General features: G+C 37.9%; 3 protein-coding genes across 5 annotated transcripts in view; 1 reads left to right on the top strand and 2 right to left on the bottom strand.

Moving 5' to 3' along the window:
* Positions 1-19,404, top strand: part of LOC126755348 (putative ATP synthase subunit f, mitochondrial) — a 565,888-nt gene that overhangs the window by 236,163 nt on the left and 310,321 nt on the right. The gene's annotated exons all lie outside the window — the stretch shown is intronic.
* LOC126754843 (uncharacterized) lies at positions 7,625-8,046 on the bottom strand. Its single transcript, XM_050467027.1, has 2 exons — positions 8,035-8,046; positions 7,625-7,921 (listed from the first exon to the last, which is right to left on the bottom strand). The coding sequence occupies exons 1-2, from the start codon at positions 8,044-8,046 to the stop codon at positions 7,625-7,627; spliced, it is 309 nt and encodes a 102-aa protein (XP_050322984.1).
* Positions 18,711-19,404, bottom strand: LOC126755346 (39S ribosomal protein L52, mitochondrial). The gene is made up of 3 exons (XM_050467841.1): positions 19,289-19,404; positions 19,066-19,214; positions 18,711-19,003 (listed from the first exon to the last, which is right to left on the bottom strand). Exons 1-3 carry the CDS (start codon positions 19,335-19,337, stop codon positions 18,818-18,820), a joined length of 384 nt encoding a protein of 127 aa, XP_050323798.1. The 5' UTR covers positions 19,338-19,404; the 3' UTR covers positions 18,711-18,817.

Here is a 19,404-nt window from a genome sequence, read left to right on the forward strand (position 1 = left end):
TATAAGATCGTCACAGGTGACGAATCATGGATCTATGCGTATGAGTCCGAAAAAAACAAAAAAATAAAAAAAAAACCAAAAAAAAAACATTTTTATTGATAATATGCCTATTTACATTATTAAGCCAGAAATACATATATATAGCAACCTACGTATCACATATTTTTAAAACCTATGTAGCAATACCGTTGTAAAGTTCCACATTTATTTTGAAATTAGCAAACTTAACGTAAATTCTTAGGAAATTAATAAAAATATTAGTTTATAAAATATTTAAATTTACGAACCTTAAATATGGGTTTATCTTAAAAGTATTCATTAGTTTTAGCATTATTATTACATACACTCTTGAACTTTTAATAACACTTAATCGTTTACTACTACCAAATCCATGAAGTAAGCCTTACTTCCAAATAAACCTGCTTTAGCCACATATAACCGGCACAAAAAAGGTTCTACGACGCCGTTTTGACTTAACTTTTTTAGTTTGCGTAGAAGTGACTTTGTCGCGTCCAGCGTCGTTTCGTTTAATGCGAACATTGCTCTGAGCATTATAAAGAGATCCCAAACTGTCAAAATTTTTATATTGTTCCGTAGTAACAGTTTTTACCGAGTCTATTTGCTCTGATCTGTTGTGCATCTCTTTAATGGTGCGACTCTCGTGATATGCCATCACATTTGGTAATTTGACACTAAGAGCACTTAATAAAAGTAACAGACTCCAAGCCGTCAGTATCTGAAATAAATTATATTTTTATTATGTATTTCATTTGCTTCGCATTTCTACATACAATTTGCCTCATATTTGTATTAAATTGCTTTGGAAATTATTCTTCCGATTAAATGTTGCTCATACGTCCCGTCCGGTGGCTGGCTTAGAACATTGTGGCTTTGTCGGATATACTGTTTGTTATTAATGGTATGAAAATATTTATCACCAGTTAACATCGTGGTGATATATATAGGTGTGTATATGCGGAAGTAAATGCCGTGAATAGCCGCAGAGGTGAGAAATGCTCTCATTGTTCTCGTGTGTATTGGAGATTTGCGTACAAAGAGCAATAAATAATATTGAATGGATTTAAATTTTGAATGATATACACCAGTTCAATTGAAACCGGCCTGACACATATACATATGACACTACTAGAATTAAATCCATTTTATTTTTAGTTAGCCCCACAGTACACAGTAAACCATCCGTCGGCAAGATGCTTATTTGACAATGTATAAATAAACGGGTTTGTATGTATAAGTAGTTTTATTTCATTAACCAATACATGGCCGACGACTGAAATTTAAATGTGCTCTGCCCAATCCACCCAAAGGGAGGCCCCACAATCTGCGCCAACTAAAAAGCGTATTGTGTGAAAGATTAAGCCCACCGTCAACAAACTGATTGGACCTTATCAGAGAGTCTTTAGGGCTGGAAAATCAACAACTCACCAGATAAAAGAGGATCGCCTGTTCATCGATTTCAAAGCTGCCTTTAACGGCACGAAAAAGAGCTGCCTTTATGCAGCGATGTGTGAATTTGTTATCCCGTTAAAACTAATACGGCTGTGTAAACTTACGTTAAGCAATACCAAAAGCTCCGTCAGAATCGGGAAGGACTTCTCCGAGCCGTTCGGTATCAAACTAGGTTTCAGACAAGGCGACTCCCTATCGTGCGACTTCTTCAATCTACTGCTGGAGAAAATAAATTAGCTGCAGAGCTGATTCGAGAAGGCTCAATATTTTATAAAAGTGTACAGCTACTGGCGTACGCCGATGATATTGATATCATTGGCCTCAACAACCGCACCGTTATTTATGCTTTCTCCAGAATGGATAAAGAAGCCAAGCAAATGGGTCTGGTGGTAAACGAGTGCAAGCCGAAATATCTCCTGTCATCAAATAAACAATCGTCGCACTCGTGACTAAACTTCCACGTCACTGTTGACAGTCGTAACTTCGAAGATAGATAATTTCGTCTATCTTGGAACCACCATTAACTCCAACTAAAACGTCATCCTCGAAATCTATCATATCGTCAGTATGAAGGAAAGCATTCCAGCTCTAATAGTATTCGACGCAGTACCTGCCGAGGGAAACAGAGGAAGAAGAATACATACACTCCGTTGGACCTGGCTGCACTTGGTATTTCAAATTAGCGCCAATTTGCAAAAAGAAAAAAACGACTGGACGCGCTGTTGTTAACTAAGCTATAACTAGATAGCGGTGCCTACCCCAGCAAAGAAGAAGAAGAATAGAATATAAATAACACAACAACATCAAAATATAAACAGAGAATTCATGAGAAAAGCAAAAAGCAAATGATCTTGAGTTTATGGATACAAACACTTCTTTTGTAAGAGGAAGCACGCTTCGTGTGGACACAACCTTCTATAATTGAATCATGGTTTGGGTTAATGACTACTATGAAAAAAATATCAATCAATACAAATAGATAATTTCAAATAAGCATATTTACTTTTATTGTTTTTCTTAGCGCACTCACTGGGTACGCTGTGGTTAGGGTTGGTATGCTGAGTTTAGACCTTAAGACCACAAAATAATACTGGATGGCCGCAAAGTAAAGTTGTTCGAGATAGCAGGTGCTATAAAGATATCAACTGAACTTGTGCATTATATTATTCACTAATATTTCGGTAAGAGAAAGCTCTGTGCAAAGCGAGTGCCGCGCGAGTTCAATTTTGACCAAAAAATTACGAGTTGAGAATTCGAAACAATGTTTGAGGATGATTAAGCGTTATAAACACGAGTTTTTACATCGATATGTGCTAACGGATGAAGCATGGCTTCATCATTTCACTCCAAAGTCGAATCGACAGTCATCTGAGTTGACTGCACATGATAAACCCGCTCCAAAGCGGAGAAAATGCAACATGCAAGTATAACGTCTATATGGTAATATATGGAATGCACAAATTTTTTTTTTATTGACTACCTTGAAAAGTATAGAGCTATCAATAGCGACTATTATACAGCGTTATTGAAGCGTTTGGAGGACGAAATCGTCGAAATTGACAGCATTTGAAGAAAAAGAAAGTGCAGTTTCAGTAAGACAATGCACCGTGACACAACTCAGTGAAGAATATAAAAAAATACATGAATTGGGCTTCGATTATCTCCTCATCCACCCTATTCTCCAGATCTGGCATCAGCGCCTATTTCTCGTCCTCATATCTCAAAAAAATGCTCGCTGGGAAGCAAAGAACAAATTGCACTACAAAAATAGTATCGAAATGTTGGATGGTCGCTATAATCGGCGTATCACCCTTGAAGGGAACTATCCTATGTTGAATAAAAAAAAAACATTTTGAAGAAAGCTATAGGGCGGAGACTTTTCAATTGACCTGTTAGTTTTCGGGTCTATAACTACTCGTATAATAATACGGTTTGCCAATAGATGGCGTAGCTTTATTATTATTCCATATTTATTATGTTCCAATATTTCAAATATGCCTTAGAAAGCTACTGCCCTTTTTTATTATTATCTGTTCATTTAAAGCATAAACAAGAATTATTATTTCACAGAAAATAGTATGTACTTTGTACTTGCAAAAGTTTTGTTTGAAGGTCCTCTTCATAACTTCAATCTGACGAAATACTCAGCCGAAACTAAACGTGTTTTAGTTTAAGTTTATGGTGAACATGATCTAACTGAGTGAAAGTGCCACAAATGGCCAACAATGTGTGTTGATTAAGAACTGAAAGCATTACTCGATAAACGTTCAAATTTTTAAAAACAAAACCGCACGAATATAGTTAAAGACCCAATAGAATGCTAAAATATGTAATTTTAATAGGTCAAATTATGAATGCAAATAGCAATTGCTTGTAAAAACCCATACAAATCCGGGTTCCGTATTTAGTTTTTCATAAAAGTCAGTATATTTGAAGCCACTGTATGCAATTGGGTCTATACTATGCTTTCCAATACCGGTATCCGTGCAACCGTGTGATATCGCCAATATTTATTATCACTTGGTTCAATAAAATGTCCGTCCGCAGTTTCTGGTTTCGTTACGCTTCAATTTCATTCTGATATTTTTATTTATAGTAACACATCGATTTATAACTTCATTTAAAGCTAAATTTAGATTTCATGACTTTCTTATTAGTAACATTATGGTAGCTAAATAACAGACACGCGCAAACGCTTAGTGCGGTACAGTTATTTGGTAATGAATTATTACCATTCTTTGATGATTTTAAAGTCTGCAGAATAATTACATATTATTTCAATGATTATTCACACTTGAATGAAAATGATTTCGATTTAACAGATTTTATACATTTTACATTTTTAAACCCAAATACCGAATTTAAAAATAAACAAGTAAGGAGGGGCTAAGTTCGCGTACAACCGAACATTTTACACTCTTGCAACTCACAAGAATCAAAGCCAGGTAAATACTTTGAAATGTTAAACCAATAATATAGAGTAAAGTCGAAAATCAAAAATTTAGTTATATACGGGCCAAGTTTTCACTCAAATTTATCTATTTTAGGCTCAAAGATACACTGTTATGAGTAAAACACGCTCTCTTAATTTAATTGGGATAACTCATATATTGGCCGATATATGCGCACAAAGTCACCCGGAAGTTCGGAAATCTTTATATTAAGTATATGAGGGCTAATGAAAGTAATGGTCCGATTTATCCATACCATTGTCAGAGAAGTACTATTCCTGAATATCAATTATATTCGGTATCTAGGGGCTTAAACAATTTTTGATGGATTTGAATAGTTTTTGGTCATAAGATGGCAGACACTAAAGAAATTGTTCGTGCAAAATTTTATCCCGTTATATTAATTGCTTCTCGATTTGTGTACGGGAAACTGAACGAATCAAGTGGAATTTAAAATTGTGCTTATGGGAAGTAGGCGTGGTTGTGGTCCAATTTCGTCCATTTTCACAATGTGACATAAAAATGTAAAAGGAATGGCACGCAAAAATCAAAATCGGTTGGGCGAGTCGCGAGATATGGGATTTCACCAAAACAGCTTCCATAAAGCGCTCTCATCTCGATGGTAAAATTTAATGTTTCTGGCGCATTTAGTTATTGATTTATCTCGCTTTATGTAGTTTTGAACAGTAACGTTATATGGAGAGTTAGCGGGATTTTCATGATGGAATGGAGCCACGCTCACTTTTTAAAATTTTCAAGTCAAATTTCAGTTCTATGTCTTAATTGATTGCTTAGTTGTGACTTTTTATAGACTTTCGGTTAATGGCGATTTGTGGGCGTGTCAGTGGTCCGATTACACCCATCTACAAACTCTTATTTTTTTTGACTAAGGAATGCGCATACCAAGTTTCATCGGGATATCCCAATTTCTACTCAAGTTACAGCTTGCACGGACGCACGGACAGACAGACAGACACCCGGATTCCAACATTTATTGTCATCCTGATCATTTATATACATACATATATACAAACGTTAGGTGAACAAAACTATTATGCTCTGTAGCAACAAGTTGCAAGAGTATAAAAATTAAAACCAAGTTTATAATTAAAGATTAAAAAGAAATTGCTATAGAATTTGCATTTTTTTCATGTTTGCGTATTAGCGATACACCAATTTGTTTATCTTCAGAGAAGGAAAGCTTATTTTTAATATGCAATTAGTGCTTCAGTTAGAAATTTGTGAATCCATTGAAATATTTTGTCAATTCTTAACCAGAGATGTTTGGAATAATAATATTATTAAATAAAAAAAAAGCAAAATATTCACTTTTCATTTTTTTTGCATTAAAATTGCAAATCTAATTTTTGAATTAAAAAATTCACATACAATAGAGCAACCATTACGTTGTACATATTAGATATAATTAGGTATAGGTAACCATAATTATAAAAGAAAGAATATTACATGATAATAGGTGAAATAAGATAACGGGTGATCCAAGTAGAGATATACTTTTCAATATCCTTTGACAGTTCACGCGTGAGTCGTGTTCAGATGCCGCGCTTCGCTCAACTTATGGTCAACATAATCGGTCTAATGGGCGTACTATTCGCAACACCTTCACCCATCTTGAGACTCATCATTTATTATTGTATAATATTCGATCTAAAAGACCACATCCAGCACGTAGTGAGGAAAATATAACAGCCGCAGCTGAGGGCGTACACGAGGACCGTCGAGAGATGATTCAGCGCTGTTCGCAGCAACTCGGACTGACGTATGGAACGACTTTTCCAGGCGATATCGCTTCGCGCTGTGAACTCTTGAGCAGTTACCAGTTGAATTGCTCAAATGAGTTATCGAAAATTGAACTCAATGGATGACCTTCTCAGACGCCGCGGCCAATATTTGAAATGCAGGTATATAAATGACAAAGAATGTTCTTTCGAAAGATAATACACATTACCCTTTAAATTTTAAGTTTCGGTTTTTTCTTTAAAAAAATGTAAGGAACTTCGAAATGGAATACCTTTTAGAAGGATTTTCGAACTTTCTGTATATTCTGGTCAATATGTGAGTTATCGCACATTTTCACAGCGTGTGTATTATTGTGCCTATAATAGATAAAAATGGATAAAATCGGGTCAATACTATTATTGGGCTATATTCCTAATTTAAAATTTAGGTTGAATTTAAAGGGCATTGGAGGATAGCGAGGTATCTCAATAAATAAACCGTGTGTAGTGTGGTTTAATGTTGAATACAAATCGAATTGGTCTATACTTTGGTCTAATAACAGTACCAAAGATGGATAAAATCGGGCGAAAACTTGCCTAAGCACCCATATAACTGGTATTCGCGATTTTGAAACGAAAAAATAAAATTGCTTGAAAATAAGTTCTCCAGTATACCTGAACAATGTCGAAACTTAAAGCAATCCACCCTCCAACTCCTTTTTCCCACTTATTTTGATATAATTTTCGCTGACGGGAACTAAAATATAGTAATAAAACTTAGGGAGTTAAAATCCATTCACGATTTCTTCGAATATTGATGTTGAACTCCTTCGCAGCAGTAACATAGGCTTCACTCTTCTACAACTACGGAGATATTATGGAGTTAAGGAGCCATATTTCGTTCATTGTCTCATATCGAAGAATCATCAATTATCTGTTGCCTTGAACTTCCTCAGGACCAACTTTCCATACCCAATTATCCATCAGCAGTTAGTCCCTCACACTCATTCAATAGACTTAAAGTGTCGGCTATCTATCTTTAAAAACTTCATTTTACAATCAGACCCAAAATCCTTTTGTCGATTTTGGACGTTTTCGTCTTTAAAAGGCAGTCCAAATTTTATTTAATGAAGATTTCATGGTATCAGCAACATACGAGTATAATATTTTTCATCAAAAGTAATGTTTCATTTAAATAGTACGAAATTCCTTTTAATTTTTTCCGTTCAAAACACCAAAACATAATGCTAAGTCTGACGAAAAAATCCCTGCTTAATAAAATTAATATACATATGTATAAATTTTTGCTTTATTGTATGAGTTTTTCTTTGCTAAAATTAGACTTATGATAATATACTAAGCTAAACATTGTTATGTACAATTTATATAGTTTATAATACACATATTTAAGTTTAGAGAGATCAGTCTGTATTCTCAGCATCGCACATTACGTACTTCCTACGTTTAACCAAATAAGTTTGGCACAAATAACTTCTTCTTTGTCTTTTGATGTTTGACGCGCACGACCGGTGAGTAATAGACGTAATCACTGCCACTTAATAGAAAATCCTTGCGTCGTATGTCGCTGCTTACGGGGACGATACGGCCATCATTTACGTAGTAGTAACCAGCAGGCAAATGTCGGTCCAAAGGATTATTGGCATAATCGAAACCATCGAAATCATAAAACAATTGAGCGCAGCTGGGGGTGAGTTCCATCACAAATAACATGATGATGACGCAGTATAGGGGTGCCAAGCGCTGTAAGATTTAGAAGAAAATTATGTTCAAAATTTGTTTGTCTTCTAAATTTAATTTAATTTAAATACGTAATTTTATAAATTTTTTCGTTTTTCGTTGTTTTTCAAACTCACCAAGGTATTCATTTTTCACCAAATAAATTTTAATTGTTACACACTGTAGAGTTCTTCTATCAAGGTAAGTCAATTCTTGAGTGCCTTGAGCTCAACATTTAACCGAACTTATATACTCCACGAAAGTTGGATTTATCAGTTTGTTTAGAAACACACATAAAAGAAGAACAAGAGAAATAAAAAAAAACCGAAAAGTTTTGTGTAAAATTTCGCGACATTTGCGAGCACCTTCATTCACACCTTTCAAAACGGGAATGTGAATCATGCTTGTACATGTTTGAATTTCACTGTAGTTTCCACAATCAAATATAAGTATGAATTTTTCCCCCTGTCAAGCGGGGAAATATTTGGATTTGGAATCGAGCGCCACCGCGAACTTTAATTAATTTATTGGGTTTTTAACACTTTAATGCTCCGTCTACTTAAAATTATATGGTGTGTTGTTATACAACCATTATGTATAAAAATTATACACATGTATGTATGTATGTACATATGTAAATCACGGAAATTTACCACGATTAGCGTTCAGTTTTATGATCCTAATACATTTACGATACTGCGTATTAGAAATAAAATAATATATAAAAACAAATCCAATAAACGAATTCTCTGAGTGGGCTATATTATTGCAATTCAGGTGGTATATGTGCATATACAAGGTCTGTCGCAAAAGAAACAGGACTGTTAAAAAAAACAACAAAAAATTAATATTTTTCAAAAGTTATTTTTTTATTCAAAGTAGTTTCCTTGTGCTTCGATATAGCGTTTAGCCCAGTCAATTAGCATTTCAAATGAGTGTTTAAGGTCATTTTTCGGAATGCTCTTGCGAATATCGGTCGTCGCCTTTTGGATAGCTGAAATGTCCTGAAACCAGTATCCTTTAATGGGCAAATGAAGTTTTCCAAATAGGTAAAAATCACAGGGTGCCAGTAGGATGACTGATTAATGGTTAATATGGAGTTTTTTGTCAAAAAAATGAGTGACAAGCGTCGACCGATGACACGGCGCATTATCGTGCAACAGGCGCCAGGACCCTGCCTCACGGTATTGTGGACGAGCACGACGAATGCGTGACAAAAGACGCTTCATAACACCAAGGTAAAACACAGCATTAATCGTTTGGCCAGGTGGGACGAACTCTCGGTGTACAATACCCTCGGAATCGTAAAAACAAATCAGCATTGTCTTTATTTTTGACTTTTTTTTTGATTTTGGCCGGCCCGACTTCTGATCGTCACAGAGGTCCTCACGACCATCTTGGAATCGCTTCAACCACTCATGCACATTACTACGGGATAGGCACTGATCACCATAAACTTTTTTCATCATTTGAAATGTTTCAGTAAACGTTTTCCCAAGTTTAAAACAAAATTTAATATTTGCTCTTTGCATTTTACGACCGATGACCAAAAGCTGCTGTCACTTTTTTATCGATAACATCGATTGTAGTTATCCAATTGGCTTAAAATGTTTACGAAATGTCAACAAGGGATCAAACTTTTTATTTCATATACCTACCAATAGGTGGCGCCACCAGAAACAGTTATATTTAAAAAGTTCTGTTTCTTTTGCGACAGACCTTGTATATACTTCATATTTTAGACCACCAGATGGTCTAAAAAAGGTTCCAAAGTACCTAATTAAAATTGTTAAATCAAAACGAATTCGAATGGGATGGATACTCTCTCAATTTGTATTAAAAGAGTGTGAAATACTTTGAGGTGTTGTCAAGCCAATGGTGGATACACGAAATGGGGGTTCGGGGCCGGAAAAAAATATTTCTGGACTAAGTAAAACACGATTCATGAATCAGTTGAATGTACCATATCATTTCAAGTTATAAATACTAGAAAATATCAGATATTAATGTGAGGTCAATATAATATAATATGACAAACGCGTAACCGTTTTGAATTTGCAAGGGTTGAATGGTCTAATTAGTTTTGTGTACGTTCAAAAAAGCAAGGTCATTGGACGCTTTTGTCCCACCATGTTCCTAATATTACTTCTCGATCTTTTTAAAGTCATTCTGGGGTTTCAGTCGTTACATGTTATACTGCCAAAACTTGTAATATTTTACTTACATTTTATAGTGTTTCCACTTTTATTAGCTGAAATGATATAAGTTCAAGTTTATAATGCATCAAATTCAACGGTAATTTCGTTTTCTCCACATTCTTCCTTCAGGCATAAAAGTCTAAAGCTTTAAAGAATTCATCTGTGTTCTTCAAATCGGCTTTATAATGACAAATAGAACTGAGAAGATATGATACATGAAAAGTGATTCTGTAGTAATCTTCAATCGACCAACGACAAACACATCGACATGGCATTTTCATCAGCATCTGCTGCTACAAAATTATATTCTAAATAACAGTATTTTTTAAATATCTTGCTGTGAACAATATTTAAATTATAATGTTAAACTCAAAGTCGAAAATCCTCAAATAAAAGGTCTGTTTCATATTTACAATACACTTAAGGGGTTAGGTGGGTTTGAAAATTTCAAAAAATCAATTTTGCTTTATTCATATATTTAAAACATTCTTCCAGAATTTCAAATCGATCTGAGAACAATTCTCACTTTTTAAGTCGGTGGATGCGATTTATCGAAAAGATTTAAAGCAATTCTGTTGAAACTTTGCACACATCTTTGAAATCATATTCTCTAATCATTGAAAAAATCGAGCCAATACATGATGAAAATTTTATCAAAATTGGATGATTTTTTTTTCAAAGTCTGTCTGTTCAATCTAACCTTATATTTCTTCACGTATAATTTTTTTCTTATACAAAGGGCTCATATGGTGTGTATAACAAAAGTACTGAACGGTTTTTTTAATAATACATATATATTAATTGGTAATTGGGAGAGTAACAAAATTAATAGTTTTTTATTACTCGAATTTCAACACCAAAATCTTGATTTTTCATCCGTCTGCTAGAACTTAGAACCTTTTGAATTCTCAATACTGAACACCAACTTTATTGGATCCAAAAACATTTTATCAACTATTTCGTGTTGTATGGGCAAACATCATAAGGAAAAGATGGCAAGCTTTTATAGTAATTGTAAATAAAATCTTCCCATTTCCGTCAAACGGACTTCAAAAAAAGCAACGGGATAGAATTGTCGTAAACTATATTTCTGTCATAGTCACATTCATGTTGAATAGGTTTTCATATGTATGAACAAAGGTGCTGAATTTCGAAGCAAAAATTATATTAAGAAGGAACGTTTAGTGGATAAGTGGGAAGACCTATTGAAACAATGTCATATTGATTATTGCTTTGCTCCACCTAATATGCTAATATATTTTATTTATTACAATAACAACTTCCAATTATGTAATTAAGCAAGAACTTTAACAGGAAATACTTTAAATTACATACAGTCCGTTAAGTTTGTATGAACAAATATTAGCATAGGTATTTAGATACTTACGTACGTCCACAACTACCATTACTTAGTACTTCAACAATAATTAAATGCGCTAATAACAAATATACGTTGGTTTCTTCCATGAATATTCAAAATATGTGCTTATTTGATTAGCTGTGTAAACAAAAATATTTATGGATATGCCAATAGATGTGCCCATTTCCAGAGCGTGTTCAAAAATCAATAGAGACTGTTCCGTATTTAAATTCACACTTTTTCGGCAAAGATTTGATTGTAGAATATTGAGTTGAAGACAAATACACCTTTTGCAAATCGAACTATGTATAATAGCGTATAGTTATGGTTCGACAATAATACATATAATAAAATTTACTTACGGTTGGACAACGACTAAACAAATTCATAAAAATATCAAAAAACAGATTTAAAGGCACGTACGTACGTAGTAATCGTCGAACATATGTTAATAATGTTGAGCTTCCGGGCAAGTGGAAGTTGAATTTACTCATGTTAAAGTAATTCAACTTCCTATAAACCACGCTCTTTTTGATAGTACAAACTACAACTAATTTCAATCTTGCTTCGTGCTACTTGGGACTTCGGTAGGCAATTGAGATGTTAAGTCCTCTCTCGACGAACAAAGACCAAATTTTTCAAGACACTCATCATCCCTGTCCTGCTATATGATACAGAAGCTAGGACGATGACAACATCTGATGAGTCGGCGCTACGATTTTTCGAGAAACTCTATCTCCCGAATGGATGAAATTACTCCAGCTCTGAGAGAAACAGAGGAAAAGGAAGATATCCACTCCTTTCGAAAGACCAGAAAGGATCTGACTATACTTGAAATCTCCAATTTGCGCCAAGCAGCGAAAAGTAAGTAAGTAAGCTGTGGTAAAGTCGGCTATAACCGCGCAAACGGTATCTACGCCAAGAAAGCAAAAGAGAAAGAATGCAATCTCCAAAGAATTTGTTCAGATCGGATAACTATTGTGGCTATCATGAAGGATTGGAATCAAGTTCTTGTATTATAGCTTCGGTGCAGCCGAAATTAACTACTTTTCTTGTTATTTTTATTTTTTTAATCCAAATTCTGGTCATGATTCATCAATTAGGATTGTGATTTTCGCGTCGAACTTTCCAAAGATTTTTCTCCTCTTTTTTTTCAAAAAAGTTGTAAATTTTCTAGACGTACTAGCGTTGCCCCGCGGTGTTATCCGTAGGGTTACCCGTATATTATTGGGGAAAATTAATTTTCGGAAGCCATCTTTTAAGCATCGGAAAGAAATTTGAAGACTGACAGGACGGGAGAGTTGATTATGCTTATGGAATGGTTTTTTGTCTCGGGTCATGGAGAAACAAGATTGCGGGACTTATTGCTCTCATATACTGTTATTCATTTTTTTTGGGGTTTGATAGCTATTTCGCACAACCACTCCTCGTTAGTCAAGTTTTCTTGCAAACTTGGTAATACCTCATTCAGTAGGTTATCTTCCGAGCTAACAATATAACAATAGGCTGTCAAAAGTTATTTGACCGTTAGTCCAAATCCGTCAGTCGGCATGCAAACTTCGCCGACCGCGAGAAGCATTTGTCCCTCATATTAGTATTCAGCTGTAACCGCTCTATTTGAGCCCACAGCGGCGAAGCCTTTAGGTATACGTATCTGCCACGATACTTCGCTCGATAATTGTCAACCTGGCAGCAAGACGACCATTCCACCTATCAAGACTCGATTGCCCCGAATGTCTTGCAAGCTGCTTAATATATCATTCCAGTGCTGCAATCGCCCGCTTGTGCACCATGCCGCATTGCATTAATTTGCACCATTGCAATAGATCATCGTGACTACTACTTTTGCTAATGTTTCAAATGGGTGTTTCTTCACTTGCAAGGTTCAGCGGGAGCTTGAATACTGAGTGTGCGGTTCTGCCACCACTTAGCAAGGTTGCGGTTATTCCGGATGACCCAACAACCAACGCAACCACTTCGTCTTTGTGCAACAGTACCAGAAGCAAGTTCAGCAAGAAAGTATTGCCGTTGTCTCCTGGTGCATCCAAAAAAAAGACCCCTTATCCGGTAGCTACGCGTGTTTTTGTTAAATTGAAAACTTGTCTTTACTCCGGCAGTAAAAAGGGCTCTGCATGTAGTATTATAATCAAACTCTCTGACCAAATCAGTGGTCAGCACTTCCGTTCTTTGTGGGGCAGATATACTGAAATCGGGCAATAATTTTCCAGTCACCGCATTTATTGTCAATAAGTTTCTGTGCTTCGTTAAAAATTATGTGTTTGTTCCCTTGGTATCGGCGAGCAATGTTTTGACTAAACGTTTTTGTACTTGTCCCTCAATTCCCGAGAGTTGAAGAGTCTCGGAAAATGGCCTTTTTCCTGCTTGAAAACTGATGGAGCCTCGGGCTCTAGTCAACACCAACCGTACACAGTAACACTCAAAGTGTGGTATAAATTATACCCCGGGTATCTGAGGCTTTCACACCAGGCCAAAAGTAGGCGGGTGCGCCCATCACACGACATTTATATTCTTTTCGTGACGAAAACTCGTTTTCCTGGATCAGGTGGAAAAATTCGGTGAGAGTGGTGTTGTTGTTGTTGTTTTAACGGAATATCTAATCCCCGTTGAGATGGTAAGGGTCACTTGTGTCGTCGTCGACGTCATCTAACGGAAGGCCCAAGAAACGTGCTGTTTCGACGGGGTCGGACCAGAGGGAGGAGGGTGTTAGATGAGTAGGGTTCGTAGAGCATGCAAAGAGGTGGCCAGTATCATGCGGAGACTCGTTGCATGCAGGACACACATTCGGTATGTCAGGGTCTATTCTGGATAAGTAGGAGTTTAACCTGCTACAATATCCAGAACGAAGTTGCGCTAGGGTCACTCGCGTTTCTCGCGGCAGCTGGAGCTCTTCGTCTGCTATGGGTGGTGATTTGACTCCAAGAACGCCATTCACGGGAAGGGAGTCGGTGAAGGTGTTGATGGCTCCACTGTGAATAGCGCTCAGTACCTGTCGAAAGTCAGTTGCGTCCGAAGTTCGGTCGGCGTACTGTACGACGTCGTCGACGTAGTCAAGGAAGGATCTTTTGATGCTCCTAGGAGGCGGTTCCGTTCCAAGCAGATGGCTGCAGGGGGGATTTCTACGAAAACATCCCAGCAGGAATTGCTTGAAGAGGAGCTCATTAAGCTCCTTAACTGGGAGCATAAGCGTCTCACTGTGGAGGTGTTCTATGGGAGACATCAAAAGGCATCCCGTCGTGGTCCGGAATGCAGTGTTCTGACAGGTCTGAAGTTTCCTCATCTGCGTGCCACTGCATCCAGGCGACCATATATGTGCTGCGTAGCTAAGGACCGGACGGCCGATTGCCTTGTATGTTGCCAACAACGTTTCTTTGACTTTTCCCCATGTGCTGCCGGCTAGCGACTTGAGGATTTTGTTGCGTCTCTGTACCTTGGCGATAATCGCGGTCGTATGGGGAGAGAAGGAGCATAGACTGTCGAAAGTTACACCTAGGGTTATTGACAGTCGGAATTTGGACGCCGTCGACTGCAATATTAAGCTAAGTCTATACTCCTTCGTCCAGTTTGAAAATATGGTCGCTGTGGATTTGGTGGGGGAAAGTGTGAGGTTCCGTGCAGTGAGGAAACGAGAAAGGTAGTTGTTTACCTTCGAACACATGCCATCGATTCCATTGCCCAACGCCATTATCGTGCAGTCATCAGCGTACGAGGTTATGGAAACCCCCTCTGGTGGTTGCGGGAGTTTCGAGATGTAGAAATTAAACAGTAGCGGGGAGAGGACACCACCCTGCGGAACCCCCTGTTTAATTCTTCTCAGTTTAGATGTTTCACCTCGAAATAGTACGGATGACTGACGACCGTTCAGATAGTTCATGGTCCACCTCTTTAGCTCTGGAGAGAGCGTAGTTTTTTTAAAGTCCTGCAGTAGCGTTGTGTGGTTAACCGTGTCAAAAGCTTTTGACAGGTCCAACGCTACGAGGATCGTTCTTTCGCAGGGTGGTTTCTGGTTGAGGCCACGAACTATCTAAGCGTTTATGACGCTCAGTGCTGTGGTGGTGCTGTGCACTTTTCGGAATCCATGCTGGTGGCTGGCAAGACTCAGGTGGTGAGTGAAGGTCGGGAGTAGCAAGGCCTCAAGTGGCTTTACTACTGGGGAGAGGAGAGTTATCGGTCGATAAGATTCCCCTTTGTTGGCGGGTTTCCCAGGTTTCAGTAGTGGGACCACTCTTCCGGCTTTCTACACATTGGGTATTTGAAGAGTGGTCAGCGACAGGTTGAGGACCTTGGTGAGATATCTTACTCGCGCCGAGCCTAGATGCCTTAGCATTAGCATGTTGATTCCGTCAGGGCCAATGGATTTGGAGGATTTTGCCTTGTTGATTTGGAGGATTTTGCCTTGTTGATGACACCCTGAACCTCCTCGTCGGTGAAGGTAAGTGGCGCGCCGTCGTTTGGCATTTTGCGCAGCCGTCGGTTAACACATCGTTTAGATTTGTCTACCGAAGGGTGCAGTGTGAACTGACGGCTAAAATAGCTCGCGCACTTATTCGGGTCCGAAGAGGCATGACCATTGAATTGAACTTCAACTCAGTCGTCATGTCTGTTCGGGTTTGACAAAGCTTTGACAGTAGCCCAAAGCTTACTCACACCGGTGGAGAGGTTGCAGGACTTCAGGTGCTCTATCCATTTCGTCCGCTTATGATGGTTTACCATACGCCGAATCTCCAAATGGAGATCCCTTATTTGGGGATCCCCGGGATCGGCATGGCGTAAGGAGTCGCGCTCGTTAGCTAAAACGGCTGCTTCGGCCGTAGGAATAGGTAGAGCGTTGAAGGTGCTCTCAGTAAATTTTGTGAAGCCGACCCGATTAGTCTTGTTAAAGTTAATGAAGGTGCGGTTGTACACAGAAACAAAATCAGGAGGCTTCTCGATCGAGATAATTATGGGCAGATGGTCTGATGCGAGAGTCAGCATAGGTCGCCAGGTTATGCTGTTTATCAGACCACCGCTAGCAATGGTAATATCCGGCGAGCTATTACAGGTGCCCATATCTCTGGTGGGGGTTTCGTCATTCATTGTGCAGAATGTCGAATCGTCAATCTGTTCCGCCAGCTCCATCCTCCTACGGTCATTTGACAGGCAGGGATGCCAAAGATCGTGGTGCGCGTTAAAGTCGCCTAGTACCAAACTGTTTTCAGCACGAAGTTGCGCACCTATATTCGAGAGATATCCTGTAGGGCAACATGTAACTGGGGGGATGTACATTTACATTAAATATTTCGAGCTCGACATCGCCTGACCGGATAGCCATACCCTGACATTCTAGGGTAGTATCCCTGCGGTCGATGTCTTCATCAATTAGACGGTACTGCACGGTGTTGTGCAATATGAAGGCTAGGCCACCACCATTATCTCGCTCGCGATCTTTACGTATTACGTTGAAACCGGCACAACTCAGAAGATCTGAGCGCCTGTTTAGCTTGGTTTCTTGGACCGCAGCTTTCGATACACGTTCCCGATTGATAAGTGCAACTATCTGCTCGAGGAGTCAGAGGGGGAGCTATGTTGCCTGATTGAGCTCCTAGGGACCGTGGAGGTCCTCTGTTGGCCACTCGGGTTGAGTGGCGGCGCGGCGCGCGAACTATGTGCAGATTGCACAGCCGTAGAGGCTTGTGTCGCAGTTTTGCGCAGGCAACATGGGGCCACGTCTTAAGATGGCTCCATCCATTGCATGTATTGCACCTGACCGAGGTGGAGTTTGGATGGAGCCGTTTTGCGCATACGCAGCAGAAAAATTCCTCCGAGCCCGGGTTGGACTCGATGCCAGCACGAGTCAGGAGGATATGGAGCAACCCTGCTGCAAGGCATTGCTCCAATGACGACAAACACAAATTAATACTCACCGATCCAAACGCCGAAAAAACAGCCCTTGGTCGGATAAAATCCGATTCAGTTCCGGCTGTCGTGGGAATTGTCGGTGAGAGTGGTAATAGGCGATGTTGCAGCCCAGTCTCACAGGTTTTCCTTTTGTAAAATACACGTGCTGGCCATAAAAAAGTAATGTACAAAGTTCCCCATACATTATACGCGATTTAATTTCCATCGGTTTTCCCATCGGAATAAGTCATTTTCTCTCAGTAAAACATAGCCTATATGTTAATTCAGGATGTCAGGTAACTTTTTACCAAATTTTATTAAAACGCTCCATCTGTTTAGTCGTGAAGAAGTAACAAACATACACACTCACAAACTTTCGCCTTTATAATAGTAGTCTGATGTACATATGTACATACATACATATATATACCCAAACAACTACGCTAATGTTAAACTACAACTGCTTGTCGTTCTGTTCATAAGTTCTGTTCCAAACTCAGGCCGTTATAAAACTGAATCTGTGATACATTTTTTAATCAAATTATTTTTTTTTAATGTTAATATATGCTTTTTTTAAATAAAATTAACGCGATGTACACATTTTTAATCGAAATGATCATCTTTTGTTTCACAGAATCCCTTAAATGACTCGATCATTCATAAATAGCAGCATGCTGAGTTTCTATAGATATTGACGGCGCTGCTGGCACCGAGAATTTTTTGATACTTCACATTCCACTCAGGCATTCTATAAACTACAAACTAAGCACAAAACTGTAGTCCAGTGGATTCAAATTACGACTTCTAGACAGCCAAGCATATGCAACTATGAAACTGTGTGCTGGAGAAGTATCTTGCTGGAAGATCGACTTTTCGCCGAAGAGAGCATTACTCCTCTACCAGCGCTAATATCGCACTAAACGCTTTAAGAGTTGGAATATAACTAGAGCGGCATATTGTAACCAGTGATTTATAATATCGAGAGTACAATTTTCAGTACAATACATTAATATGGACTAGATGTGAGACTACGAAAGCGTCTTAGCAGAAATTGTATAGTGTGTTCCTTATCCGGAAGTATGCTGGCTTTCCTAGGCCTTAAGAGATCAAGAGACATCCTTTCAACGTACGTTCCACCACATCTAAGCGACCATATCGGTGCTTCGTAGCAAATGACCGTTAGTATATAATTTAAGGTTGTCTTTGCCTTCAGTATTTATATTGGTTTGAAGATAGTGAAATTTGTCTACAACTTCCATATTATTATATTAGTATATTTCATTTGCTTTCATGTTTTTGTCGTAAATTTGTTATAAATGTAGTTTTTAAAATTGCTATCAGGAAAGAAAAAGCCTTGTAATTTATGTTAACAACTTCGGTATGCATTCTGGTATATAACTTTATTACATAAAAACTTTTAATTATATTGAGCTATGAATTATGCAAAAAAAACAAGGCGTCACCTTTTTATTCTTTTTTGAGAAGCAGATGTCCCTTGGGTTTCAGCTTGTTCTTTATAACATTTTCTTTTGCGGCCGCCTCTTCAGTTTGTATACGAGCATATCGTTTCTTTGCGAAATCTAATTCACCACTTAGTGTCACAATTTTAGCAGCGATCTCCTGTTGTTTCTTCAAGCGGCGTTTTTGGTTAGACTACGAAATTGCAAAATAATACAATTAAAGTTACAATTGTAGTTAAGCGTTTGTTAACATACACCAAGTGGAGTGGCACGGCCATCCAAAAAACTATAGTCGGGTAGATTCGTTAGTGGTCCAAAGGCATTTGGATTTCCCGGCAGTCCTTTTTGTTCACGCCATTTTTGATCAAGTGCACGTATCGCCGTGCAAGAAAATTGCCGTGTACCTAAACAAAAAATAAACAATTGACATTTATATACGATAATAATATATTCGAATATATACCGAACGTTCACTTACATCTCACATTTTGAGAAATATTTACCAAAAAATTTGATGCTCTGATCATTTTCAATTATTTAACTACAACCAACAACAAACATGAAGAAAATTAGAAACATGTTCAATATGTCAAA

This window comes from Bactrocera neohumeralis, chromosome 4, assembly GCF_024586455.1.
Source record: "Bactrocera neohumeralis isolate Rockhampton chromosome 4, APGP_CSIRO_Bneo_wtdbg2-racon-allhic-juicebox.fasta_v2, whole genome shotgun sequence".
Taxonomy (NCBI): Eukaryota; Metazoa; Arthropoda; class Insecta; order Diptera; family Tephritidae; genus Bactrocera; species Bactrocera neohumeralis.